Source organism: Silurus aristotelis, assembly GCF_946808225.1.
Source record: "Silurus aristotelis genome assembly, chromosome: 6".
Lineage (NCBI taxonomy): Eukaryota > Metazoa > Chordata > Actinopteri > Siluriformes > Siluridae > Silurus > Silurus aristotelis.
Genome location: NC_139579.1, coordinates 18,940,364 through 18,966,673, shown reverse-complemented (window position 1 = coordinate 18,966,673; position 26,310 = coordinate 18,940,364). Strand labels below are relative to the sequence as shown.

General features: G+C 37.4%; 3 protein-coding genes across 5 annotated transcripts; 2 read left to right on the top strand and 1 right to left on the bottom strand.

The window, feature by feature from the left end:
- Nucleotides 1-48: 48 nt before the first annotated feature.
- LOC310727418 (uncharacterized protein) lies at nucleotides 49-5,331 on the top strand. 2 transcript variants are annotated; one of them, XM_083543882.1, is made up of 13 exons: nucleotides 49-235; nucleotides 324-500; nucleotides 637-742; nucleotides 1,755-1,865; nucleotides 2,051-2,161; nucleotides 2,270-2,447; nucleotides 2,917-3,039; nucleotides 3,357-3,544; nucleotides 3,674-3,864; nucleotides 3,999-4,090; nucleotides 4,172-4,226; nucleotides 4,418-4,515; nucleotides 4,615-5,331. In XM_083543882.1, the coding sequence occupies exons 1-13, from the start codon at nucleotides 174-176 to the stop codon at nucleotides 4,917-4,919; spliced, it is 1,797 nt and encodes a 598-aa protein (XP_083400008.1). In that variant the 5' UTR covers nucleotides 49-173; the 3' UTR covers nucleotides 4,920-5,331. The 2 variants fall into 2 exon arrangements, with proteins under 2 accessions (XP_083400008.1, XP_083400007.1); XM_083543881.1 differs by having other exon boundaries at nucleotides 50-235; nucleotides 3,674-3,870.
- Nucleotides 5,332-5,352: 21 nt separating this feature from the next.
- Nucleotides 5,353-14,087, bottom strand: gstz1 (glutathione S-transferase zeta 1). 2 transcript variants are annotated; one of them, XM_083543891.1, is made up of 9 exons: nucleotides 13,561-14,087; nucleotides 13,142-13,193; nucleotides 12,961-13,028; nucleotides 12,785-12,865; nucleotides 12,189-12,314; nucleotides 10,541-10,616; nucleotides 10,357-10,409; nucleotides 5,630-5,679; nucleotides 5,353-5,542 (listed from the first exon to the last, which is right to left on the bottom strand). In XM_083543891.1, the coding sequence occupies exons 1-9, from the start codon at nucleotides 13,588-13,590 to the stop codon at nucleotides 5,416-5,418; spliced, it is 663 nt and encodes a 220-aa protein (XP_083400017.1). In that variant the 5' UTR covers nucleotides 13,591-14,087; the 3' UTR covers nucleotides 5,353-5,415. The 2 variants fall into 2 exon arrangements, with proteins under 2 accessions (XP_083400017.1, XP_083400016.1); XM_083543890.1 differs by having other exon boundaries at nucleotides 13,329-14,064.
- A 129-nt stretch (nucleotides 14,088-14,216) lies between these two features.
- On the top strand, nucleotides 14,217-26,113 carry aldh6a1 (aldehyde dehydrogenase 6 family, member A1). Its single transcript, XM_083543883.1, has 12 exons — nucleotides 14,217-14,373; nucleotides 15,227-15,268; nucleotides 16,648-16,722; nucleotides 17,679-17,840; nucleotides 17,977-18,055; nucleotides 18,242-18,544; nucleotides 18,877-18,998; nucleotides 21,975-22,164; nucleotides 23,525-23,706; nucleotides 23,803-23,982; nucleotides 25,454-25,552; nucleotides 25,784-26,113. The coding sequence occupies exons 1-12, from the start codon at nucleotides 14,335-14,337 to the stop codon at nucleotides 25,886-25,888; spliced, it is 1,578 nt and encodes a 525-aa protein (XP_083400009.1). The 5' UTR covers nucleotides 14,217-14,334; the 3' UTR covers nucleotides 25,889-26,113.
- Nucleotides 26,114-26,310: the final 197 nt, after the last annotated feature.

Below are 26,310 nucleotides of genomic sequence, written 5' to 3'. Positions count from 1 at the left end.
TATCTAATTAATACATTATTCCACGTTCCCCTCTGTCACGTGACTGAGAGGGGCGTGGCCTTACCTGCTCCTCGCGGTACTGATTGAATCGGATTTAATGGAGGTGAACACGAACCTGAGCTGCTTCAGGTCGAGATATTTGGTAGCTCTTGTTGTTTTGTAAGAGCAGAAGCATGGGGAAAACGCACTTTTACGCGTTGTGGTCCTTACACGAAGCACCTCGTCAGTTTATCAGGTGGGGAATTTTTTTTTTTTTATCCTTCTTTTCAATATCACTCCAAATAATTAATAAACCATTCAATATTTTCCCCGCGGTGCTTCAGTAACGTGAACCGAACGAGCTTCCAGCTCCAGATCCCACTGCCTTTACCTAAGCAGCTGATCGTGTTCAGTCTGGGGGACTGGGGCTCATTCTCTTGCGAGACAACAGTATTAATTGAGGTGTTTGTTAGTCCGGATGTGAAACCGCAGAAAATTGGGATCCTTTCACCACATTCCAGGTATGAACATGGACCGGTAGATGCTCTTCAGAGCAAATAAAGGGTCAAATACATTCAAAATTAAGGAGAAACTGAATTGTGTGCGACTATAAAATGTCTCCCTGCATGCTAATTGCATCCTCCTTTACATGGGAAGTTGTTTGGTGTGGGAAGGAGACTGGTCAGTAAACCTTTTAAACGAATCCTCAGTGAAGAGCAGGAGAGGGGTCTACGCCAAAGTGTTGCTCACTGTCTGTGGAAAGGTATTCTTTTTCTTTTTCTTACCCCCACCCCCAAAGTTAACATTTGCTAGCATTGGTTGTTATAACTTTTCTACTATAAAACATTGCACTCAGCAACAAAGTAGCAGTTCAGCATTTTTGCAGTAAATCAGTGTAGAATCTATTTAGTAAATGTCTGTCTGTCCATCCATCCATCTATACTGACTATATATGGGCTGTATTTAACATGGTATCCAGATTGAACATGGATATATTTGATCAATCTACAATTGAACAGAGATACAATATACAGGATATAATATCCTGTAATAACACAGAATATTTAATCTAGAATACAGCTCCATGATGATTACATGCATGATCTGTTTAATTTAGAGCTAGGACCATTGTTGATGTGTGTAATCTGGTTGGATCGGAAGGTCACAAGTTCAAATCCCACCACCAAGTAAGGCCCTAAAACCCTCCCCTGCTCAGTTGTAAGTCACTCTGGATAAGGGTGTATGCCAAATGCCATAAATGTGAATGTGAATTTAGTTGCTCAGTTTTGGTTGTTTCATTTAATTTTTCTTTCTTTTTTTTTTTTTAATCATGTACCCCAAACAGCGTTTACTGACTTCAATGATAATTGAACATTTCAACTTTAGGTCTGGAACATGACTTGTTTGGATGTGAATCATTTTCATTCAGCAGAGAATCTGCAAGTGATCATTGACCTCTGCTGTGTTTATTGTTGGTCAATGATCTAAAAAATGGTAAAAAAAGGATGAATCATACACATAAGTACCCCATCAGCCCTATAGTGTCTGACTAAATCTCTGTACCTGATTATCAATGGGTTGCTTTTACAGATGGGTTCCAGTTAGTAAATATAGAAATGCATTTTAAATGGCAAAAATATGCAAAGAAAAAATATGGTGTGAAATTTTGAAAAAAAAATTATTCTGGTGGTATTCACTATTAATTTGATTATTCATTGTGCTTTACAGTATTGTGTGATATGACATAGTTTGTTAATCATCTGGTTATGATAAAGATAAAAGCCAACTTTGTGAGCAGTACACCATTAGTGAAAAGGAGAAGGCCTGCCCAAAATCAGTTCACCAGTTTCTCCCAGACCCTTCTGAGCAGTGCTAGCAACAACAAGGTGAGGATTTCAGAGTCAAATTTAAACATTTACTGTTCATGTAATAATGTTGCAGCTAACAGCTTTATCATATGGACATTTTTTCCACTTTTAAGTGTTTAGGCAACACTTAACAAAAAATATATCCTATAAATAAATATAGGAAGGATTGAACTGTTTTTAATATTGGCCCTGTCCTTGTCTAGGTCACATCTCAGAGATCATCACTTGAGGAAACTGTCAGATATGCGGAGCTCAGAACGAGCAAAGAGGAGATTCAGAATATTAGCCTCAGAACATCAGGAGTTTGGGCTTTGGTGAGGAATTTTCAAAACCCAACTTTCCCAAATCTAACTTTGAGCCATGAGTTCAAATCATTACCTTGTAATAAAGTTCTGATGTACATTTCTATGTACTATCCCAAGGATAAAACTCCAAAAAGGACTGTGATAGAAAAGAGAGGATGCATTTTAAATTATCAGGGATCTGAAACACAGCAGAGGCCAAGCCGAGGTTCAAGCCCCAAAAAGCGCAAACTAAGCATAAGTGCATCGCAGAACGAGGAGAGGGGAGTTGTCAAAAGGACGAGGGATTGCCGAGCAGGTAAACACAAATTTTGTCTGAGTATTTTGTGTTTTTTTTGGTTTGCCAAGCGTTTCCATTAGTCATGTTTATATGTTGCATCCATGCAAAAAAGGTTTGCAAATGTTACTGGTGGACACATTCCTTTTGGCATGATTGTGATATGACAATTGCATTCATGCTCTTAATGTCCCATTCAACAAAATGTCAATGGTGCTTGACTGGAATCAGGTGATGGGAGATGGCGCCGAACTACACTGAATTCTTTGTAAAGTTTGTTCAGTTTAAGACGAGCTGTGTTTCGACATGGTATGTTATCTTGAAACTAGAAGTAACTATTATAAAATGGGTAAATTGTGGCTATAAAGGGTGCATATGGTCAGCGACAGTACAATGTTCAGCTGGAGCATGACTTTACTGGTGACACAAGGTGGGGTAGGTCTGTAAATTCATGCTGTTTAAATATTAGTAATTACTCTTTACTTTTCAGAGCATCCATCAAAGCGCTGGAACCATGCAATGTGTTTATGTGATCCTGACACAGCTGTTCTGATTGGTGGGGAGACTGCAGATGAAAACTACTGTTCAGACTCTATATGGAAGCTGGAGATTGGTGTGTTTTTTTATTTTTTTATTTTTTTTAAATCTCTTCTCACATGCCTCTAGTTCAGTCAGTTGATCAATTGGGCGGTGACCATGACTGGATAAGTATCCAGTTTCAGCAAGTGACGTGCATGTGGAACAGCAGTGGCGATCTTGTTCCATTAATTGTTCCATTATTCTATGCTTTTCAGTCAGGACTGCTAAGTCTCTTGAACTGCTTAAATGTTGCATTAGCTTCTTCGTTGACGTTTAGATACAGACATGCGCAATAAAAACAAAAGTTGATAACGACAAAAGTTTAGGTTAATCTCCTGCTAACCTCTACAGATGGCGATTTTTGGTTCCCCATGAATTCTTCTACAGTTCGGCCATGCCCTCCCAGCTCCCAAGGCCACTCATCAGTTTTTGACCCGGAGAATAAGGTTGTCTATGTGTATGGCGGATTTAGAGAAGGTCAACGCTATAGTGATATTTATATGCTGGACACACTGACCTGGAAGTGGAAACTTATTAAAGTGAGTTTGAGTTAACCTATTGAGCTAAATGCAAGTGTCAGCAGATCAATCTCAGCAATTATTTATAGTTTCAAATGATTTTTGTGTTTTGATCAATAATAATAGACTTCAATTATTCATTTCTTCCAGACAAAAGGAAATGTCCCATCATTAGCATACCACAGCTGCAGTATTTATAAGGGTGAGATGTATGTATTTGGAGGGTTGCAGCCCAGTCGTGGTCTTGGGGGCAAAGTGTGCAGTAATGCTCTTTACATCTTCAATCCTGAACATGAGCTGTGGTACCAACCAATTGTAGAAGGGGATCGTCCTCTGCCCAGGTTTGGGTCAGTGTGCTACTTCATATCATATTTTTTTATTACAGGCTTTCCTGCTTTTTGGGCAGAAATGAATGGTTATTATGCATTATTGTACATTTAATGCTTTTTGAGTACTGATTAAAATGTATAAACAGGCACTCCAGCACCCTACTGCCCGACAAATTAGTGATTTTTGGAGGCCGAAAAACTGCCACCTACCTAAATGACCTCTACATTTTAGATCTTGGTAATGGTTCTATCACTGTTTGAAACCAGAAATTAAAATTTTTTATTAAGAAGATATTAACCATTTAAATTCTTATTAAAGGTTTTATGGAATACAATGCAGTGAAATATGAAAACATGCCACCTCTTGCCCGTGGGTAAGTGTCTGATTTGGCATCATTCAGTAATGTATATTTCATTGAATTATTTACATTCCCAATACGTTATATAAATAAATGTTTACCGTATATCATAGGTTGAGTGAGAGACTAATGATGTATGGTTTGTAGTAGCACATTTGGCCAGATTTAATGCTCTTTAATTCTCTATCTATCCTGTACACTATTAGGTTTCATGCTGCTCTGCCCGTGTCTGACAACAAGGTGTTGATCAGCGGAGGCTGCAGTGCTTTAGGAGCACTACAAGATCTCCATATTTTTAATATAGGTTATTGTTTTATTCCTTAATCATACAAAATCTCTACTAAAATTAAATGTTGAAAGTAAAGTGAGGTCTGTATTAACTGTAGGTTCTTTTTTGTTACAGAGACAAGTTGCTGGACATCATTAGTGTGTCCATTGCTGTCCTCAAAACCTCGTGCTGGACACAGTCTAATCAGTCTGACCGGCACTGTGCCTTCACACACTGATGAAGAGAAACCGGGAAATGGCCATCATACCTGCATCTCCACCCAGTACACCATCTTATTGTTTGGGGGGTCAGATTGCACTGGCACGTTTTATGATGATACAGTCAAATGTGTCCTAGAAATCCCTACTGAAGGAAAGGGACTTGACTTAAAAGCAACTCCTGGTGCATGGCTGAAAAACTCTACTGTTAAGTGGTGCTGATTTTTATTCTCAATTCTAAAGCTTTTTTTTTTTTTCTTCTTTTAAAGCACTTATAAGAGAAAATGGAACTTCTTTTATGACGCCATTTTTTTAAGACAATTTTACAGATTTAAACAGCTGCTTGGCAGCTACTGTTTACTGCATCAAATACAACCCAAAATATTTTTTTCATTAGAATTGTGCTTTACAATTTCAGAAACAAACACAAGACCAGTTGTCATTTTTGTCCAATAAATATATTTCCACCCATTTGAAGCACCTTATTTTTTCCACTTGTATAATTATTTTTTTTTTTTTTTGGTAACTTTCTTTTTTTTTTTTTTTTTGTATCTGCACATATATTTTGGACATGTATTCTTTGAAAATCTAAATGGACAAATGGTTTACCAAAACAAATAAACCAAAAGACAAAAGTAAACTGGATTGTATGAAGTTAATTTGGTAATGCTTTAATCTTTGCTGCTGCCAAGTGAACAACGATGTTTAAAACTGACATTTACGCTCTCATTTGATCAGGTGTATCAGGCTGACAGGACGGATGACTGACTTTGAAGGCCTCAATCTTCATTAGGGTCTGGTTTATCCGCTTGATTGTGGGATACTGTTCGAGGTCCACTTTATACCTTTGGAGAAAAATAAAGAAAATGCTTTAAAATTGCTTTGTACTGCAGAATTACCTTTTTAAACTATATCTGTTAAGCTCAATGTACCTTTCAGCATTGTAGACCTGGGGTGCAAGACAAATATCAGCCATTGATATCTAAAGCAGAGATATTTTACAATAGATGAATGTTCAGCATACAGAAATGGACAATTAGCATTGGTTTAATCGGTGTAATGCATTTTTCATTATTTCAACATATAGAATTTTTTTTGTGCCATTCTCCAAACTAAGGTGAAAAAGACCGTCCTAATGTGTACTATAGGTTTTATCCTGCCAATATTTTCTACTGAACTTAAAAAAATAAAAATAAATATAATATATGGCAATACATTTTTTTAATTTTTTATATATATATATATATATATATATATACACACACACACACACACACACACACACCGTGAGGAAAATAAGTATTTGAACACCCTGCTATTTTGCAAGTTCTCCCACTTAGAAATCATGGAGGGGTCGGAAATGGTCTTTTTTTAAATAGGTGCATATGATTTTTAAACTATTTATTTGTATGATACAGCTGCAAATAAGTATTTGAACACCTGTCTATCAGCTAGAATTCTGACCCTCAAAGACCTGTTAGTCTGCCTTTAAAATGTCCACCTCCACTACATTTATTATCCTAAATTAGATGCACCTGTTTGAGGTCGTTAGCTGCATAAAGACACCTGTCCACCCCATACAATCAGTAAGAATCCAACTACTAACATGGCCAAGACCAAAGAGCTGTCCAAAAACACTAGAGACAAAATTGTACACCTCCACAAGGCTGGAAAGGGCTACGGGGAAATTGCCAAGCAGCTTGGTGAAAAAAGGTCCACTGTTGGAGCAATCATTAGAAAATGGAAGAAGCTAAACATGACTGTCAATCTCCCTCGGACTGGGGCTCCATGCAAGATCTCACCTCGTGGGTTCTCAATGATCCTAAGGAAGGTGAGAAATCAACCCAGAACTACATGGGAGGAGCTGGTCAATGACCTGAAAAGAGCTGGGACCACCGTTTCCAAGGTTACTGTTGGTAATACACCAAGACGTCATGGTTTAAAATCATGCATGGCACGGAAGGTTCCCCTGCTTAAACCAGCACATGTCCAGGCACGTCTTAAGTTTGCCAATGACCATTTGGATGATCCAGAGGAGTAATGGGAGAAAGTCATGTGGTCAGATGAGACCAAAATAGAACTTTTGGGTCACATTTCCACTAAACGTGTTTGGAGAAAGAAGAATGATGAGTACCATCCCAAGAACACCGTCCCTACTGTGAAGCATGGGGGTGGTAGCATCATGCTTTGGGGGTGTTTTTTTGCTCATGGGACAGGGCGACTGCACTGTATTAAGGAGAGGATGACCGGGGCCATGTATTGCGAGATTTTGGGGAACAACCTCCTTCCCTCAGTTAGAGCATTGAAGATGGGTCGAGGCTGGGTCTTCCAACATGACAATGACCCGAAGCACACAGCCAGGATAACCAAGAAGCAGATCAAGGTTCTGGCGTGGCCTAGCCAGTCTCCAGACCTAAACCCAATAGAGAATCTTTGGAGGGAGCTCAAACTCCGTGTTTCTCAGCGACAGGCCAGAAACCTGACTGATCTAGAGAAGATCTGTGTGGAGGAGTGGGCCAAAATCCCTCCTGCAGTGTGTGCAAACCTGGTGAAAAACTACAGGAAACGTTTGACCTCTGTAATTGCAAACAAAGGCTACTGTACCCAATATTAACATTGAATTTCTCAGGTGTTCAAATACTTATTTGCAGCTGTATCACACAAATAAATAGTTTAAAAATCATACATTGTGATTTCTGGGTTTTTTTTTTTTTTAGATTATGTCTCTCACAGTGGACATGCACCTACGATGACAATTTCAGACCCCTCCATGATTTCTAAGTGGGAGAACTTGCAAAATAGCAGGGTGTTCAAATACTTATTTTCCTCACTGTATATACAGTGCCTTGCGAAAGTATTCGGCCCCCTTGAACTTTGCGACCTTTTGCCACATTTCAGGCTTCAAACATAAAGATATGAAACTGTAATTTTTTGTGAAGAATCAACAACAAGTGGGACACAATCATGAAGTGGAACGAATTTTATTGGATATTTCAAACTTTTTTAACAAATAAAAAACTGAAAAATTGGGCGTGCAAAATTATTCAGCCCCTTTACTTTCAGTGCAGCAAACTCTCTCCAGAAGTTCAGTGAGGATCTCTAAATGATCCAATGTTGACCTTAATGACTTATGATGATAAATAGAATCCACCTTTGTGTAATCAAGTCTCTGTATAAATGCATCTGCACTGTGATAGTCTCAGAGGTCCGTTTAAAGCGCAGAGAGCATCATGAAGAACAAGGAACACACCAGGCAGGTCCAAAATACTGTTGTGGAGAAGTTTAAAGCCGGATTTGGATACAAAAAGATTTCCCAAGCTTTAAACATCCCAAGGAGCACTGTGCAAGCCATAATATTGAAATGGAAGGAGTATCAGCCCACTGCAAATCTACCAAGACCTGGCCGTCCCTCTAAACTTTCAGCTCATACAAGGAGAAGACTGATCAGAGTTGCAGCCAAGAGGCCCATGATCACTCTGGATGAACTGCAGAGATCTACAGCTGAGGTGGGAGACTCTGTCCATAGGACAACAATCAGTCGTATACTGCACAAATCTGGCCTTTATGGAAGAGTGGCAAGAAGAAAGCCATTCCTTAAAGATATCCACAAAAAGTGTTGTTTAAAGTTTGCCACAAGCCACCTGGGAGACACAAACATGTGGAAGAAGGTGCTCTGGTCAGATGAATCCAAAATCAGACTTTTTGGCAACAATGCAAAACGTTATGTTTGGCGTAAAAGCAACACAGCTCATCACCCTGAACACACCATCCACACGGTCAAACATGGTGGTGGCAGCATCATGGTTTGGGCCTGCTTTTCTTCAGCAGGGACAGGGAAGATGGTTAAAATTGATGGGAAGATGGATGGAGCCAAATACAGGACCATTCTGGAAGAAAACCAACAAGACAATGATCCAAAACATAAAGCAAAATCTACAATGGAATGGTTCACAAATAAACATATCCAGGTGTTAGAATGGCCAAGTCAAAGTCCAGACCTGAATCCAATCGAGAATCTGTGGAAAGAACTGAAAACTGCTGTTCACAAATGCTCTTCATCCAACCTCACTGAGCTCGAGCTGTTTTGCAAGGAGGAATGGGCAAAAATTTCAGTCTCTCGATGTGCAAAACTGATAGAGACATACCCCAAGCGACTTACAGCTGTAATCGCGGCAAAAAGTGGCGCTACAAAGTATTAACTTAAGGGGGCTGAATAATTTTGCACGCCCAATTTTTCAGTTTTTTATTTGTTAAAAAAGTTTAAAATATCCAATAAATTTCGTTCCACTTCATGATTGTGTCCCACTTGTTGATTCTTCACAAAAAATTACAGTTTCATATCTTTATGTTTGTTTGAAGCCTGAAATGTGGCAAAAGGTCGCAAAGTTCAAGGGGGCCGAATACTTTCGCAAGGCACTATATATATATATATATATATATATATATATATATATATATATATATATATATATATATATATATATATTACTGAGGAATAAATGCTGTAAATGCACAATGTAGCATGACAATACAGCCTTTCTGTATTTTCCCATCCGGTTCATTTTTAAATGCTTGCTTTGTGTGATTAGCAGTTAAATAGTCATGCTTTTTGAAAATATTTTGTAATCACATATTTCCTGAAGTCAGCAGCCAAAAGAAAGCACCAAATTGTGGCGCTGTTCTGCAAGACCAATTTTACCAGCCAATTTCAGCTCCTGGTTTTACTAAACAAATCACTTGTATTCAAGTAGGTTGACTGTTTGGATTAGTCTCTTTTACACTCTACAGTTAAGTGTATTTGGGGTCACTGCTGTAATGTAAAACAAATGCAAAGGAGACGATGTAGAATTCATTCTTCTGCTGCCATCTACAGACAACATAAAAAAAAAAAAAAAAGTAACTTAAATGGCAGCCATATATGATTATGTGACCATGTTACAGATGCAGTGAGTATCTTACCAATAGTTTGAAGTACATTCTGTGCCATTTTTTGTCTTCTATAATCTGGATTCCATAAATATACTAAATAAATGATATTTACATAAATAACAGATCTAGGCCAGTTTTAAACATTACATCTGGAATCAAGTCTAGACAATTTGTCAGCCTTCATGACCTATGACGCAAGAACACGGATGCCTGAAACCATTTTATCGTAGTCATGGTCTAGATAGATCTCATAAGAACACTAGTTGTAACACAGGATACATCATGGATGGTCTTTTTTTTTTAAGAAAAAAGCATTCTGAGAGTGGTTATTGACATCGCTCATCAACAAGGGGAGGTGGTAGCTCAGTGGTTAAGGCATTTGACTTTGGATCAGAAGGTCACAGGTTCAAATCCCACCACCGCCAAGCTGCCACTGCTGGGCCCTTGAGCAAAGCCCTAAAAAAACCATCCCCTGCTCAGTTGTAAGTCACTCTGGATAAGGGCGTCTGCCAAATGCCGCAAATGTAAATGTAAACAAGGGTTTCTGTCCACAGTACTTTTGCTCACTAGATGTTTTTTCTTTATTGCACTATTCTGAGTAAACTCTAGAGACTTTTGTGTGTGAAAATCAGATCAGTAGCTACGGAAATGCTCAACTAGTCCTTCTGGCACCAACAATGATGCCATGGTCAAATTCAAGATCACAGAGATCACAAATTTTTTACATTACCTCATTGCCAAAACAGTATGTTCCAGATGTCTGCTTCAGAATGGACTCAAGGGCTGCAAATATAAACCATGCTAGGTATTAAAATTGAGAAGACACATCTAGGAAAATAACATGTAATCTCTTAGTGTACATAAAAACGGGAAGAAAATAAGTATACACTAAATTAAAAATCTGAATTACGCACCCTTGAATCCCTTGTTGATGAAATGTTGAGCCCACTGCATCTTTTCAGAACCAACTTTCTCCAACACAGTGAGGTTCTTAAAGTAATAAAACATTTAATTATTTAAAGTGCATAATATACAGATTCATATATAAATTGATCATCATTATCATGATAATCATCAATGTAATAATTAGAATTAGTCACAGACTTGAGTAATATAAAAGATAGACTTGAATTGCGTGAAATAAGGTGTCATCCACAAAGAGGGACATATTATAAAAAAGTGCAGTATTAGCATCTGATATACAATTTTATTTATTTATTTATTTATTTACAATATACAATTGCAATATATAATTACCACTTTATTAGAGATACCTAGTTCAAATCTAGACAAATATTTCCCTTATGTTTTTTCTTTCAAAATTTGCTAGCCTACCTACTCCATCCTCCATTCAGCTCTCTTTTATCTTACAATAGTTACAAAACAGGCAAATGTTCATGCTGTATGAAGAACTATGCACTTCCCCCTCTTCCACAGACATGAGCTCACAGAGACCCCTGATGGACTGTTGTGATTAACAGATGAAAAAGTATGTCAACTCACATGGTCAATTGTGCTCCCTTTTTCAATTGGCTGTGGCATCACTAGAATTCAAACCTGCGGTCTCCTAATACTATGGCAAATAATATTCAACTGTGGCATTCAGGAGACCTCTAACCTCTGCCTTGTTATATGGCCATATGAATTACTTTGTAGGTACCTAATTACTAAATGTAGCCCCATCATTGTCAGCCTCCTATACATCACAGGACAGGTAGTGTGGCTTTAACATCTTGGTGTCTGAGGAGAATCATTTTCAAATATATGTGTACAGGGAATACAACGGTCAAGGAAGAGGTGTATAGCAACAGCTGGGCTACAGTAAGTAATCTATACTTACACAATGTGTAAAATGCAAGTTGAACTTTTTATATCTGAACTCTCTATGTATTTTTATTACCTTCAAATCACTTTCAGTCAGTGCCATAGAAATTTGCATTCAAATTGACCCACATCATAAATCTTTTAGAAGTGATGGAAGTTATTTAAATGTGTCCAGATTATATATTAAATGCAAATATATTCTCGAATAAGCATCTGGGTGAACGACATCCATAATAACACAGGATATAGGATGTTTATTTTTCCCAAACAATCATTTGAGAAACTCATTTGCTTCTCCACAACATTTGCACATATTGGTTTATGAGATGTGCAGCAATTCATCATGTCATATACACTCCAGAAAGCTAACTTTTCTTACACAATGCTGCTTTCAAGCTGTTACTATTTAATGCATAATTACAAACAGATAGCCAATAAAAATTAAGGTTAGATAAAAGTTTAGCGTTTTGGCGTTAAGATTGTTGCTGACTGAAAATTTGTTTTATTCCTTTTTCCCCCCATTAGTTTACTTTGTCAGTGGTTTTCTCTTTTCTAGAAAATTATTATTATTTAGGGTACAGCTGTAGTGTTATTCAGTTCTAAAGTAAAAGCAAAAGATTTAGTCTGTGCTGAACTGTAGATCACAGAAGGATTGTTGCTGCACTGTACTCTTTAAAAGATGCTCTGTGTTGAGTCATATCCTAACCCACAGGTATTTACTTATCAAATTACACACACCTGTAGAGGCTGTATCCCAGAGGCGATGAGATCAGAGATCATGCGCACTTGAGCTCGCTGCTGTGGATCAACCGGAAGAAGACGTGGCAAGGGCCGGGTTTCATCAATGTACTGGATGATAGCCAGCTGCAGCAGAAACATGACAATATTTTTGGCTGGAACATAGATGAGCAAACGTCATTAATCTGTCTGCTTCTCTTTGCACAGTTCATGTGCCTGGACTGCTGACTATACACGAGTAAATAAATGTGTGAAATGGACTGGTGTACCTCTTAAGCTGTATTCTACCATTCTATTCTGACAAGAAAAAAAGCCTGAATGTGACTGACCGCATGAATAAAATGTTTAAATATCATTATTAGGTGGGTCCTTGTGTCTTTGGGTCCGTTTTGAATTATGAAATGTTTTGTTCACCAATTTATACTTTTTTTTTTTTTTTTATTGTTTTTGTCTTTGGTTAATCTTTAAATGTTTTAATCATCTTGTCTGGATCAGCATGTTAGCTTATGTAAAACTTCAGTGACTGACGGTGCTATACTACTACTCCTACACACTTTTATTGTGTTAATGCGAGTTGTAAAGATGAGAGAACTTACTGACTGGGACAAGGTGATGTCGTCTATGGTGACTGCAGGCACTTGTTGCATTGGGTTAACTGCTCTGTACTGATCTGTGAGCTGAAACAGACATGCAGAACATTGGAGCACATTTCACCTGTGATTTATACAATCTACAAACTGAGAAGAACTTCAGAAAAGACTTTGTTTGTTACCTGCTGGCCTCCATCCTTGACAAGGTTCACAGGTACTTGATCATATTTAATACCCTTCAGGGCAAAAGCTATTGAGATTGCAATGTTAAGGAGAAAGTTTAGTATTTGAAAACTAAACAATCAGGAGGAGATGTGCATGCGAGGGAATTCGGTTTTCAGGACACCTAAGAAGGAAGCTTACCAATGCGTACTCTCCATGAGCAAGAACTTCTGAAATATCCATGAAGCACAGGCTGGAAAATTAGATACATGTCAGTTATAGCAAAGCAACTTTTTTTTTTTTTTTTTGTTTAAGTGAAGATCAAGGTCCAAATAGAGAATTAAAGATCGAGATTAAAGAAGGGTGTATGTGGGGGGAAAAGTCAAACCTTTCCTGGAGTCTCCATTCTATTCTACAGACATGTAACGTTGTGATCACAGTATTCAGGGGTTAAAATCCTTTCACCAAGTAGCCAATAAGAGACGTTTCTGAAACATCCTCCTCTTCCATGACTAAGCAAGTTTAGATTTTTACCAGGTGTTTAAGTCTTTCCAGGAAATGTCTTGCAAATGCACAAAAAGTAACCTACTGGTGCATATTATACATTATTTAGGAATTACCTTCATCAAGCATGCACACGATGATCGCATTTCTGTGCTTGGCGGTAGGATATGGACAGAGTCAGGATTGTGTTTAGGATGAAATCAATCTTTAAGCCAAAATAACTAATATAAAGGGTCTGATCTTACGAGCCGCATCTGCATCCTAGATCACTAAGTGCTATTTAAATAAACTAAGCAAACACACACAGATTGTCTCTTAGTAATGACCCACTGATAAGAATTTAATGCAATTTTCTGGCGCAGCATAACATTTGTGAAATAATGTTTATAAGCGCAGATCCATTCGGTCGCTAAGAGTCGATTCTCCAAACACACGTTGGAAACCAGGAGCCGACTCCGCAGCAATGGAGTGTAAATAACCTGTTAAATGTAATCGACTCCTATCAATTCACCACCCTTGGAATAGGGTTGATTCAAAAACAAAAAAAAATATGTCGTTGCCTATTGGAATAAACCCAACCAGCCCTATGATGTGCGTCCTAGGACCCCTGTTTTCTAAAACCAATCATCGTTCTTTTACTTTCTCTGTGAATAGCTTTGCAGCAATTCACATTGCTGTTGGTTGAACATCCCGGAGCCTTCACCAATCACATTTTGTGATTTGTGGGCGTATATGGCTCTTGACCAATCATTAGCCGTGTCCCCTCCTTACCCCGCCTCCTTTTAAAGCTGTCGTGGGTTAAAGAAGTTCAATAGGGTGCACCGGCTGACCGCGTTGGCGCAATTAACTTTATTCAGGAGATCTCCAGGTTCACTTTACAGATCTCAGTCATGGCCGCAATAGCAGTGCGTTCTCTCCTAAAGAAGAGGGTAAGAACAACGATTCGTGTAGTCTTGCAGCGCTACAGTTTTTTCTGTTCTCTTTGTGACCATACTGGAAACCTCCTGACTACAACACTTTATAGGGACATAAATGACATAGTATCAGTGGTTTGGGACGTAGTGCGTTCACATTAATGGCTGTAACAGTTGCTGTCAAATTGTATTTGCATGAAGTGATCAGTGAAACACACACTCCTATCTCTCGCAGATTGTTCAGAATACAACTTTGCATTCCTGTGCAAAATGCCAGGTCACATTTAGATCCCCTTATTTATTTATCCACCTCCTGATTTCTATTACTCATTTTTAAAGCAAGAATCACATTAGTGTTTTCCTACTCCTCAGCCCAAACCTTTAAGATTTAAACACTTGAATCAAATTTCTACAACATATTTTGTCTATTGGTTTTTAGTTAAATACTGTGCGTATTGTCTATTTGGGTTAAAGCTGACTCTGTGCATTAATAAAGATTTGATTATATACACACAGGTGCTCTTGATTATATACACACAGGTGCTCTTGTGGCTGAATGAGCAAATCCTAACAGCCATTCTTGAGAATCTAGTGAAAAAACTTCCTAAAAGAGGTGGAGGTTGTTATAACAGAAAAGATTAAAGCCTAAAGTTAAAGTGGACTGTTTAAAAGCCACTTATAGGTGTGACAGTCAGGTGCCCACATACTTTTTGGCCATTCATTGTAGCTGTGTAATTGTGTGGTGGGCCAATACAATTGAGAAATGCTTATTGTGAGAGTATAGTTAAATTTTTTTTAAGTTAAGTTGAATGCTGTGTGTAAGATGCACTTGGGTTTAAGCTGACTTTGCTATCGGTCTGTCTGACAGGTGCTTTTGCAGTTGGGACACAGATGTTACTCCAGTTCTGTGGTGAGTTACTAAAAACATATACCTGCTTAATTGCAAGGAAACAAATGCTATGTGTGTGCATGTGCTGTAGGAATTTTCATGCTATTCAGTGAGTTTGGTCGTTTCGCTTAGCTCACTAATAAGAATGGATTTTTTTGGCTCCCAAATAAAGCACTTCCTTAGGACATATGTGATGTTTAACCAGTGATTGTTTTTCTTTGCCAGGCTAAGGCTGAGATTATTCCATGAATTTTAGACCTACTATCTAAATATAAAAATCACTCAGGACTATTTCAACTATAGTTAAAAAAAAAGTTAGTAAAGGCATTAAACGTTTGATTTGACTTAAAACGCAGAAAGCAATTATTAATAGTATTAATAATGTGTCTTTGCTTGGTTGCAAAGTTTTTTTTTATTTATTCTGATCTCCTACATCACGATGCTGCACGTCTTCAACCATCAGCAGTGCAACAAATCTTCCGGCATGTTGCCTGATTCATGAACCTTTCAGCAAAGAAATGACACCTTGTATTTATCCTACATATGTTTGTAAGGTTCAAGAGTTAATATGATGTCTAGCATTGCTTCAGTATGAACACAGTCCCCTTTTACATTAGTTATATTCTTATTAATAATATTCTTTTTACTTTTACTCCTAAATTATTGCTACTTTAATAGGTGGACTGAGGTGGATAAATACCTCTGATCAAGCTTCTTTAAGTTTTTGCAGGCTGACTAGTCAGTTTAGATGAATATACAGTACATTTATAAGCTTAAAAGATGTACTGTGTAACCCTTAATTTATTAACCGTATGGCTAAACAGTGATATTTCATGTGACACAATTATTTTTTTCCAGTTTGTTCACAGAAGCCTGTTTGTCTCATGCATATGTTAATGTAGTATAATATTATTCCAACCTGTTCGTGTTGGCCTGTTACATAAATATACTTTAATATATATGGCATTTCTTGTGTCAAAATTCTAGTATGTATTTCTTTTTTAAACTCAGAATCGAATGAAATAGTGAATTTAATCGACATAAAGGAAGTTTGTTAAAAGAAATTGCTGTTCATATGTTCTGTGTAATTAGTTTAATTTGTTTTGTATAGCATTTAATACCAAACTAGCATTTCTGGGTAATGCCAGATATTGAGACATGTTTTTCGCTCCAACAGCATACTGTAACAAACAGAACAAAGTGTGTATAAGAATGTTATGAGAGAGAATTGTAGGATGTGAACAGAACAGTCTTAGTTTTGCAGCAGTGCTTGGTTACATACAGTATCTACAGTATATAGGTAAGAATATTTATTAAAATAAACAGGCCTGAAAAAAATTGTTGTTTAAATCTAATTTGACATGTGACTTTCATTGTGTTTTCTTTTTTTTTTCCAACAGCCCACCACAAAGTTGTTTATTGATGGAAAGTTTGTTGAATCCAAGAGTTCAGAATGGTTAGACATTCACAATCCCGTGAGTACCCACAGCAAAATATGTCTATATTCCACTTCTATGTTTGAAGATACAGAAAAAAAAGTTCACATTATATATAATTTTGCTATAACATATAATTGTTGGTAAAATGGTAATACACCTTAAATGTGGAAATTTATGTAAATCCTATACAATCCTACCTCAAAGTCTACTTTGACTGGTTAACCAGTTACAAGGCCTTTGCGCCATGTAATCAGCAGCACATTCAGTGCTGTGCTTGACACTTATAGATAAGATATGTAGATAAGATTTGATGCAGTGTTTAACAGGCATCAACTTCATGTAATCTGCTCAGTCCTCTACCTGTAGACTTGCTTATGGTCATGTTCAAGTCTTAAACTATTTAGGGTACATATAGTATATTTTAGGGTAGTTATTCGGTATGTTTATGTTCAGAATCCAAATTTAGATTTGCAATACCTGGTCTCTTTTGTGCTAAATGAATCAGTTAATATTAAAATACACTATAATCAGTCCTTGGCCTCAATAATGCTCTTGTGGCTGAATGACAAATCCTTACAACCACTCTGTAGAATCTAGTAAAAACACTTCCCAAAAGAGTGAAGGTAATTATAACCAAAAAAGACTGGATTGGACTGTTTAAAGGGCACTTATAGGTAGGAAACTTGGGTGTCCACATAGACTTGGCCAGTTTGGTGGACAAATGGGATGTTGAAATGCTTATCATGAGGGCATAGTTTTGGGGATGTATGATTTGCAGACGGTGTGAGTGATTAATGTGTAGTTTGATGTCTAGAGGCTTTTTCTGTATCTGGATATTTAAGTGATGCTGAACAGATTTTTCTATGTGGACAAAGAACTATATTTGATCATTTGTTTACATGCATAGAATGCACCTAACCCTCGAAGTATAGAGCTTTTAATGATTTATTCACCAACAGTCATTATATGTTATATTTATCACCTCTGCTTAGGCCACCAATGAAGTTATTGGCCGGGTCCCTAAAGCCACGCAGGAGGAGATGCTGGCTGCTGTGAACTCATGCTCGCATGCCTATCGCTCATGGTCTGAGACTTCCATTTTGACTCGCCAGCAGGTTTTCCTACGCTACCAGCAGCTCATTAAAGACAATATTGTAAGTTGTCCTGATGTGTGGAAAACAATAATATGTCTGATTACCTATTACAGGCCTACCTAAAACTTTCTGAGCCTGGGAAGTTGTATATTAGCTGAAATAGGTATATTTTGTTATTCTCTGTGTCATGCTTCAGAAAGAGTTGGCCAAGCTGATCACTCTGGAGCAAGGAAAAACCCTGGCAGATGCTGAGGGTGATGTGTTCAGAGGATTACGTAAGTCTCAAGGATCACCTTTAAAAAGGCCAGTCAATAAAACCAGGATTTCATTGGATTTTTTTTTATAGAAACCAGGACCTTAAAAGGATAAAACATTGATTTCAACATTTATGAAAGTGTTTTGGACACAAATATGTCAACTTGTGCTAAATATGTGCTGTTAATTTTTATCTTGCTTTTCAGAGGTGGTAGAACATGCATGTAGCATCACATCACTTATGCTGGGGGAGACTTTGCCCTCCATCACTAAAGACATGGACACCTACACATACCGGCTGCCCCTTGGTGTCTGCGCAGGCATCGCCCCCTTTAACTTTCCCGCCATGATCCCACTCTGGATGTTCCCCATGGGCATGGTGTGCGGGAACACGTACCTGATGAAACCCTCAGAGCGTGTACCTGGATGTACAATGATGATGGCCAAGCTACTGCAGGATGCTGGAGCTCCAGACGGGACACTCAACATCATCCACGGCCAGCATGATGGTATAAAGTTCACTAGGGCAATGGCTTTTTTTTCTTTCGTAATGGTTTTGATCTAATAACTGTATACTATTATATAATAATGCATGGTATAGACTTGGGTTCATAGTTTAGTTTAAAAGGCCTTAAATATAGTAACATGTTGATCAACTTGCCCTAATTCTAGATGTAGTATTACTGTCTTATTACTGAAAATCTGTGAGGGCATGGAAAAAGTACCCATACTAATGAATCCTAATGCACTTAGCAAAAGTTTTGTTGAATATAGACTGTCATTGTACAATTGATGTCTTTTGGTTTATTTTTAAACATGCTTGTTTTTTCTGTTTTGGTAGCTGTGAACTTTATCTGTGATCACCCTGCTATAAAGGCTATCAGCTTTGTGGGCTCCAACCAGGCAGGAGAGTACATCTACGAGAGAGGCTCTAAAAATGGCAAGAGAGTGCAATCCAACATGGTAAGTCCTGAATAACGTGCAAACTTTTGTTTTCACAGGGGAATGTACGGGAAGTAAGATTAATAAAGTCCTAAAATAAAGCGGAAACACAGTTGGCTAGACCGCTTTAGTTGATCCAGCCTGAATTAAACTCTGCAGATGAACTAAATATAAATTTGGATCCATTTTTATTGGTTTCGCTGTAGCATTTTATGATTTTTTTTTTTTTTGTGTGCCTTGCTTTAATGATCTAGGAGCCAAAAAAAACCCAACGCGTTTGTACTTTTTCAGCTAAAGCACTGGTCCAACAAATATAAATAAAATTCTCCAGGTGGGAAAACCAAGGCGTTGAGCCTTATGATTGAACTTTGACCTCTAAATTCACAATCTTCACTATTCAGAGCCTGTAGAAACCAAAAGGTTGGACTGTAGTCTTTAAAACAGTAAGAATTGAGGCGTTACTGGTACCTGTCACACCAGACCAGTTTCTAACGGTTGTTTGATGCACATTTAGGGAGAAAAGCTAACATGCCTGCTAGAATATTCTTGTTAACAATTTTGGTATCTCTGCATTCTTTTGGAACAGGGACAAATTTTCCCAACAACCTCAAATGTCCATGAATAATCAATAGTAGACAGTAAGAAAGCAATTGTAATTTGTTATTGTAATTAAGTTGTTTTCTCGTGTATCTGTACTTTACTGAAGAATTTGTATTCGGGGAGACTTTTAGTTTTACTTCTACTTTTTAAAGTCAAATATAAAAAAAAAAAATACTATTATCTTACTACTTAACTGCATTTTGCGAACTCAGTCGTTCCTTTTATGAGTGGAATAAAACCTAACTGGTCAAGCAAACCTCCAGTCAGGGTAGATTTTGCGCTTTGTTCTGAACTACTTTTGATTGGCACTTGGTGGTATCTATTTAGCACAAACATAGAGTTCAACATCCGTTCAATAGCAAGCAGAACATTTAGAGATTTATAAATGATGGAAGAAACTGATGACTCTAACTTGCCACAACACCTGTGGCCTTATTTGTGCAATTTTATTTTTTTAAGTAATTGAAAAGTTGCTTTTCGACTCCTAATGATAATTATTTTCCTATGATAATTTTATTAGATATCAATCAGTGTATGAGCACGAGTCTTGTGAGTATTTACACCCTGCAGTAATTGTTTTTCTCCTCATGTTTTTACTCGGGTTTTGTGAAGTAGGACTCATAATATTATGCACTAGGGATGTAACGGTACACATATTCATACCAAAACCTTGCAGTACAAGGCTTTCAGTTCGGTACAGCTGAAAGCCTGAAGTACCGACTGCAATCCTTTTTCATGTGGAGCACAGTACAAATCTGAGTTCCCTCAGGAACATATTAAGTGGCGAATCTCTGCCTCTCACTTTAAGTGCATTTTTTAATTATTATTATTAAACTTGAAAACGCATGGATGTATACGCTAAAGAATTTATAGTGCTAGCATTAGCCACTAACCAGGAAGTTGCACTGGATTCTTTAGCATTTTATGTTCAGCTTCAAGAATTTCTCTTAAAAGGAGAAATTCCTGACAATTCCACAGACCGAGAAATTAATTGTCTGAACTAATTGAATGAAGGATGGAAGTAATGATGACATTTGTTAAAGTATACTAAAATAACTGTCAGTTAAGTAGATTATATCTTTTAGATAATTTAATATTAAATGTAAAACACACACACACACACACACACACACTCACACAAATTACCCAATTATTACTCTTACTAGTATTACCCAAATGGGGTCTAACAAATGTAAACTATTTAATCAATTTAATTTGTGGCAATTTAATTGATTACTCAATTTTATCAATATAATAAAAAGTATATTGCATTAATTTGATTTAATCTATTTAATTTTTTAAAGATCATAAAATATTATTTTATATATAATTTAACCAAGCAGTCATTTTATTTAAAATAGTTTAAAACTGTTGCTATTTACAGATGTAATAATAACAATAATAATAATAATAATAATAATAATATATAAAGCATTAATAAAACACGACAAGCAATTTTATGTTTTGCATTTCTATCTCCAAACGTACCGAAATTAAACAGAACCGTGACTTAAAAACTGAGGTAACCGTGAATTTTGTGTACCGTTAAACACCCATTATCTGTAAATTGTACAGTTTCTTGCCAGTGGGTGGCAGCATTGGATATAAAATGGATATTCAATTTTGTTCCCAGACTCAAAATGCTTGAGTCAAGCCTGAGTCATTATTTTGAAAATAGGCTTTGGTCATGATTAGGACTGAAATGAAGTGAATAAGTAATAATTTTTATGTCAGCACTGCAGATAGAACACAAGTCAGAAATCAACTGTCTCAAAAATCCTGGAAAGCAATGCATTGTAAATACTAAATTTATATATACTATTTAATGTTTTGGAGCTTGTTTGTTTTTTATTTAAAAAATTTTTGTTGTTGGACTGGCAAGAAACATACATACTGTATAAATTAAATCTGCCATTTCTGAATTGAGTAGAATAGAATATAAAGGGTTTAAAGAGATAAAAGTGGTTTGTCAACCCAAAACCTGCAAATTTGAATAAAAAGTGTCCCATTGTAACAATTTCATTCTTGATTGGTTTGTAAAACTTGTCCTGTACATACCACGACTTACAGTATACTTACATGACACAGAAATCACTTCAATCAGTAACTCTCCAATACAGAACGCAGGGGGGAGCAGGTCACCTTGTCATCCTTAAAATGGCTGAACAACTCCTTTTTTTTTTTAGTTTAAACTTCCAGTAAATAGAGAAAAAACATTGTTTGTTTAACCATAATTTTACATGCAGTATGAAAGAAGGATAAAGCCGAATATGGTTTAAAAGTAAATGGATTTATGTCTCTGAATACTATAAAAAAAAAATAAATAAAAAAAATTAATTCTGCTCAGAGAGAAATTGTAGGACTGATATGCTTAATGTCTTTTTTGCTTTTAATCAGGGGGCAAAGAACCATGGTGTGGTAATGCCAGATGCTAATAAAGAGAACACCCTGAACCAGCTGGTGGGTGCTGCATTTGGAGCAGCTGGACAAAGATGTATGGCACTTTCCACTGCTGTCCTGGTTGGAGAAGCTCGCAACTGGCTGCCTGAACTGGTAGAGCGAGCCAAGAACCTGCGTGTCAATGCAGGTACACTAATGTTGGATCTGTTTAGACAGAAAGCTATATAGAGGTCGACCGATATGGGTTTTTATGTGGTCGATGCTGATGCCGATATTTAGAAATCAGGGAAACCGATGGCCGATTTTCTTTTTTGGGCCTTTCTTGCTCTTGTCTTTGCAACTCAGCAGACATGATTGAAACAAGCTACAGGAATTCGTTAGTAATGATCGCGGCAGGTGGAAACGCTGCTTGCTTTTTATATTTGCTCTTCCGGTTTCCCTCCTTGGATGCCGAATAGAGACTACAGCTGGTATGAGGGAGTTATTTTATCTCACACAAGTGCAAAATGCACAATCAGCCGATGTTGATAATTAAAAAAAAAAAAGCCAAATATTGAACTAATAAAAAGCTATAAAGCTCAGGAGGTATTTACACACACTCTTTCTCTCTCACACATACATACATACATACATACATATACATATATATATATATAAAATATTACACACACACACACACACACATTTGTTTGGAACCAGCAGATAATGTGTTCACATCTGCTTTGGGTTTAAATAAATATATACTCTTAATAAACTAAACAGATATTAGATATATTACATTTTGCTTAATGCTTAGTTTGCTATTTTAATTGGGTGTATAGTACTTTAGTGGGCTCTATTTTCGGTTTTGTTTTAAGCCATTTCCTGTGTTCCTCTAAATTCGCTATGTAACTGATATTATAAATGTTCTCTGTCCTCATTCATGAAAGATAGAATGTGGTTTAAAGGCCATATGACTGACACTGATGATCAGTTAATATCTGGTCTTCTCTGTAACTAGCATTTCTTTAATCTGTTCTCATTCCTTTGCTACTCTGTCATCATTTTCATGCTATGGATTGTGCATTCCAGTAGGCCACCCAAGCCTTCATGACCACACCTCTCCCAGCTGCACGTTCAGTACAGCCAAAGCAGAGAAGCACATGTGTCTTGCTTGTGCTGCAAACTTAAAAGGCTCTCCGTGGTGTGGGCACATGAAAGTAACACAAGCAAGCCAAATTAAAAGATGAAACAGAAAAAAAAAAAATTGGTGTTGCCAAAAACATTGTGCTGCAATACAGTGGGCCAACAAAAACCCAAACATTTTTTGGAGTGAGTGCCTTGGTGCAGTAAACCATGTGTGTGGGACAGTAATAGACACAAGTTTATTCCTTTACTATTACATTGCAAAAAAAAAAGCAACCAGTGGGAACTGTACACAATTGAGAAAAGATGAATGAATACATTAAGATCAATGTTAAAAACATTGGGCCTTTGCATTGCTTGATTATTGGAAGACATTATTTTTTTGTCACTTTTTTTGTAACAAGACTTTTTTCTGTTGCCAGGTGACCAGCCAGGTGCTGATCTTGGACCCCTGATCACCCCTCAGGCCCGGGACCGTGTAAACCGACTCATCCAGAGTGGAGCAGAAGAAGGTGCAACACTGCTGCTTGATGGTAGGAATGTGAAAGTGAAGGGCTATGAAAATGGCAACTTTGTGGGACCCACCATCATCAGTAATGTCACAGTAAGTCATTTATGGATCACTATAAAAATCTGAGCAGCAATTAAACTGTGACCTGATTTTCAATCACTTGTCATTTTCCCCTTTTCTGATCTCCAGCCTGATATGCAATGCTACAAGGAAGAGATCTTCGGCCCGGTCTTGGTGGTCTTAGAAGTTGACACCCTGGATGACGCAATTGGCATTATCAACAAAAATCCGTATGGAAACGGAACTGCCATCTTTACCACCAATGGTGCTGTAGCTCGCAAATACACTCACGAGGTGGACGTTGGCCAGGTGAGGAATTTTAGCCTTGCAGCTGATAATTAACTGTCTGTCTGTCTACCTTAAAAAAAAAACATGTTTGTATTGTATGATACAATACACAATCATAAAAAGTTTGTATGTATAGAGAAAGGGAATGATGGTAAAACGACAATGTCACAAGTTGGTATTTTGGATTAGTTTAACCACAGGCTAGAAATAATGTATTTATATGTACAAATCACTGAAATGTTATTCTGGTTGAAGCGCTTCACACACTCTCCGAGAGTCAATATTAGAACATGATGTAAATGTAACGTGTAAAGGCCCCTTGGCGCCTCTCCTCTAACCCACAGAAAGCCGGCCTGTGTCGAGCTGTCCATGTTCTGTCCTCAGCTGCCATATCTGACACACAAGTGTTCTTAAAAAAATACACATTTTTCCCAAAGCAGGGATTTACCTTGTTTGCCTTGACTACAAACCCAAGGGGGGGGGGAGACGGACCTTTCTGCCACCTCACAACATGCAGCCTCCAAATAGCTCACAGCAAATATGTGCTGTTTAATCAAAACAGTGTTGTGCTTCGAAATATTATGCAGGTGGCGATTCTGAAATGCCCAGAAGGGATTCCCGTGCAACCTGTTGATCTGGTGGCTATGAAAAAATAACACACCTCCTTCCTGTTTGTTTGTGGCTCACAGGTGTGTCGTGTTTGCGATTCACTTGGCGAGCACGTCCATTTGATGAGTAGGCCTCCAAAACCTCAATGCACAGACATCCCTACTTTTCTCTCCATTCTTTTTTTTTTTTTTCCCTTCCCTCAATCTGGCTTTTTGACATTTCAAGAAGCCGTGCCAATTTCCAGTATTCACCCGCACCAACAAAAATGTTTTGTTTAGTTGCCCACTGCATACGTTGCTTTTCTCAGCATGTACACAAAAAAAAAAAATTATTGTGACTTTCGGCTTTGTGTTGCCGTTTCACTGAATGAGCCGGTTGTTCAGCACTTTCCGTACACAGCAGTAGAGGTTCAGCATCAATATATAGTTTTATGTCCTGAATGTTAAAACAAAGTTTTAAACAAAAGTAAATTGAGGTTTAGCCCTAAGTATTGACTACCCTGTTTTCCTAGCAAACAAGTTGGAAAAGGAAAAAAGAACTGAAAGAGTGCTGTCGCTAGTGTATTGGCTTCGACACATGCTCCGATCTATTTTGGGTTGATTGTGTGAAAATTCATATTGCGTATATGTTCAGGTGATACTGTTTGGATCTAGCAGTCCGTCTCTTTTTTTCTCTTTGGGAACAGTTACTATTTTGTGTAACATACTGTACAGATGTGGGAGAGGAAGACATGTTTGCATTTGTGTTGTTCTCTTAACTGGCATCGGGGTGTGATTGTCTGCTGCGAGGGAGACGGCGAGGCAGCCGACAGCCTCAGGGCATCTAGGGGCGAAGCATGATGTCTGATTCTGCTGGGTTTTTTTTTTTTTTTTTTTTTTTTCAGATTGGAGTGAATGTACCAATTCCTGTTCCCCTACCCATGTTCTCCTTCACTGGCTCTAGGGGCTCTTTCAGGGGTGATACCAATTTCTATGGCAAACAAGTAAGTCCATTTCAACAGCTGATGTCTGTTCATTCTTTAATGGATGATGGTAGCAAAATGAACAGTGTATGAAGATGCATTAAACACTACATGAACTCGGACATCTTACTTAAAATTACTGTTAGCAGCATAAAATATGAAAGGAATACTTGAGCATTTTTCAGTCTTAACTTAATTGAAGTGCATTAAATTCTTTATAAATGTGACATTCTTTTGGTCTTGCTATTGCAGGGCATTCAGTTCTATACACAGATCAAAACTGTTACTTCACAGTGGAAGGCAGAGGATGCAACAGTAAAATCTCCAGCAGTGACCATGCCGACTATGGGACGCTAACAGACTTCCACCTATGCTGACTTCACCCAAAAGCCCTGAAGTGTAGACTATACTGCACAGATAAGGGTATTGAGTGACTTGGTTTTGCTAGCATAGAAATGGAAGCTAATCACTGACATGTTCCTGTAGGCTGTGTAACTTCTTGACACTGTTCCAAACTCCTATATTTCTTTCAATGGCTTTGTTTACTTGTCGAAATGTTAATGCCAACAACTATGAACAGTATTTGTCAACTGTAATTTCATCTTCAGTTGTTTCTACACTGAAGCCAACAGAAATAAAAAAAAAAAACACTACAGCTTATCAAACTGATTTATAAATCCACCCACATTACCATATCTCATAATGTAGCACAGCTATTCTATTACATACAATAAATGAGCAATGATTTGTGTTCTCAATTAAAGATTAAGTTGTTTTTT

Bases quoted from the DNA above. Each gene is read 5' to 3' on its own strand.
- gstz1 (XM_083543891.1), bottom strand. From the start codon at position 13,590: ATGCGATCATCGTGTGCATGCTTGATGAAG. The intron at 13,029-13,141 runs GTAAGCTTCCTT...CAATCTCAATAG, and splicing joins CTCATGGAGAGTACGCATTG to CTTTTGCCCTGAAGGGTATT. The intron at 12,315-12,784 runs GTAAGTTCTCTC...TTTCTGCTGCAG, and splicing joins ACATCACCTTGTCCCAGTCA to CTGGCTATCATCCAGTACAT.
- aldh6a1 (XM_083543883.1), top strand. From the start codon at position 14,335: ATGGCCGCAATAGCAGTGCGTTCTCTCCTAAAGAAGAGG. The intron at 15,269-16,647 runs GTGAGTTACTAA...TTTTTCCAACAG, and splicing joins GATGTTACTCCAGTTCTGTG to CCCACCACAAAGTTGTTTAT. The intron at 23,707-23,802 runs GTAAGTCATTTA...TCTGATCTCCAG, and splicing joins CCATCATCAGTAATGTCACA to CCTGATATGCAATGCTACAA.
- LOC310727418 (XM_083543881.1), top strand. From the start codon at position 174: ATGGGGAAAACGCACTTTTACGCGTTGTGGTCCTTACACGAAGCACCT. The intron at 236-323 runs GTGGGGAATTTT...GCGGTGCTTCAG, and splicing joins GCACCTCGTCAGTTTATCAG to TAACGTGAACCGAACGAGCT. The intron at 3,871-3,998 runs GTCAGTGTGCTA...ATGTATAAACAG, and splicing joins CGTCCTCTGCCCAGGTTTGG to GCACTCCAGCACCCTACTGC.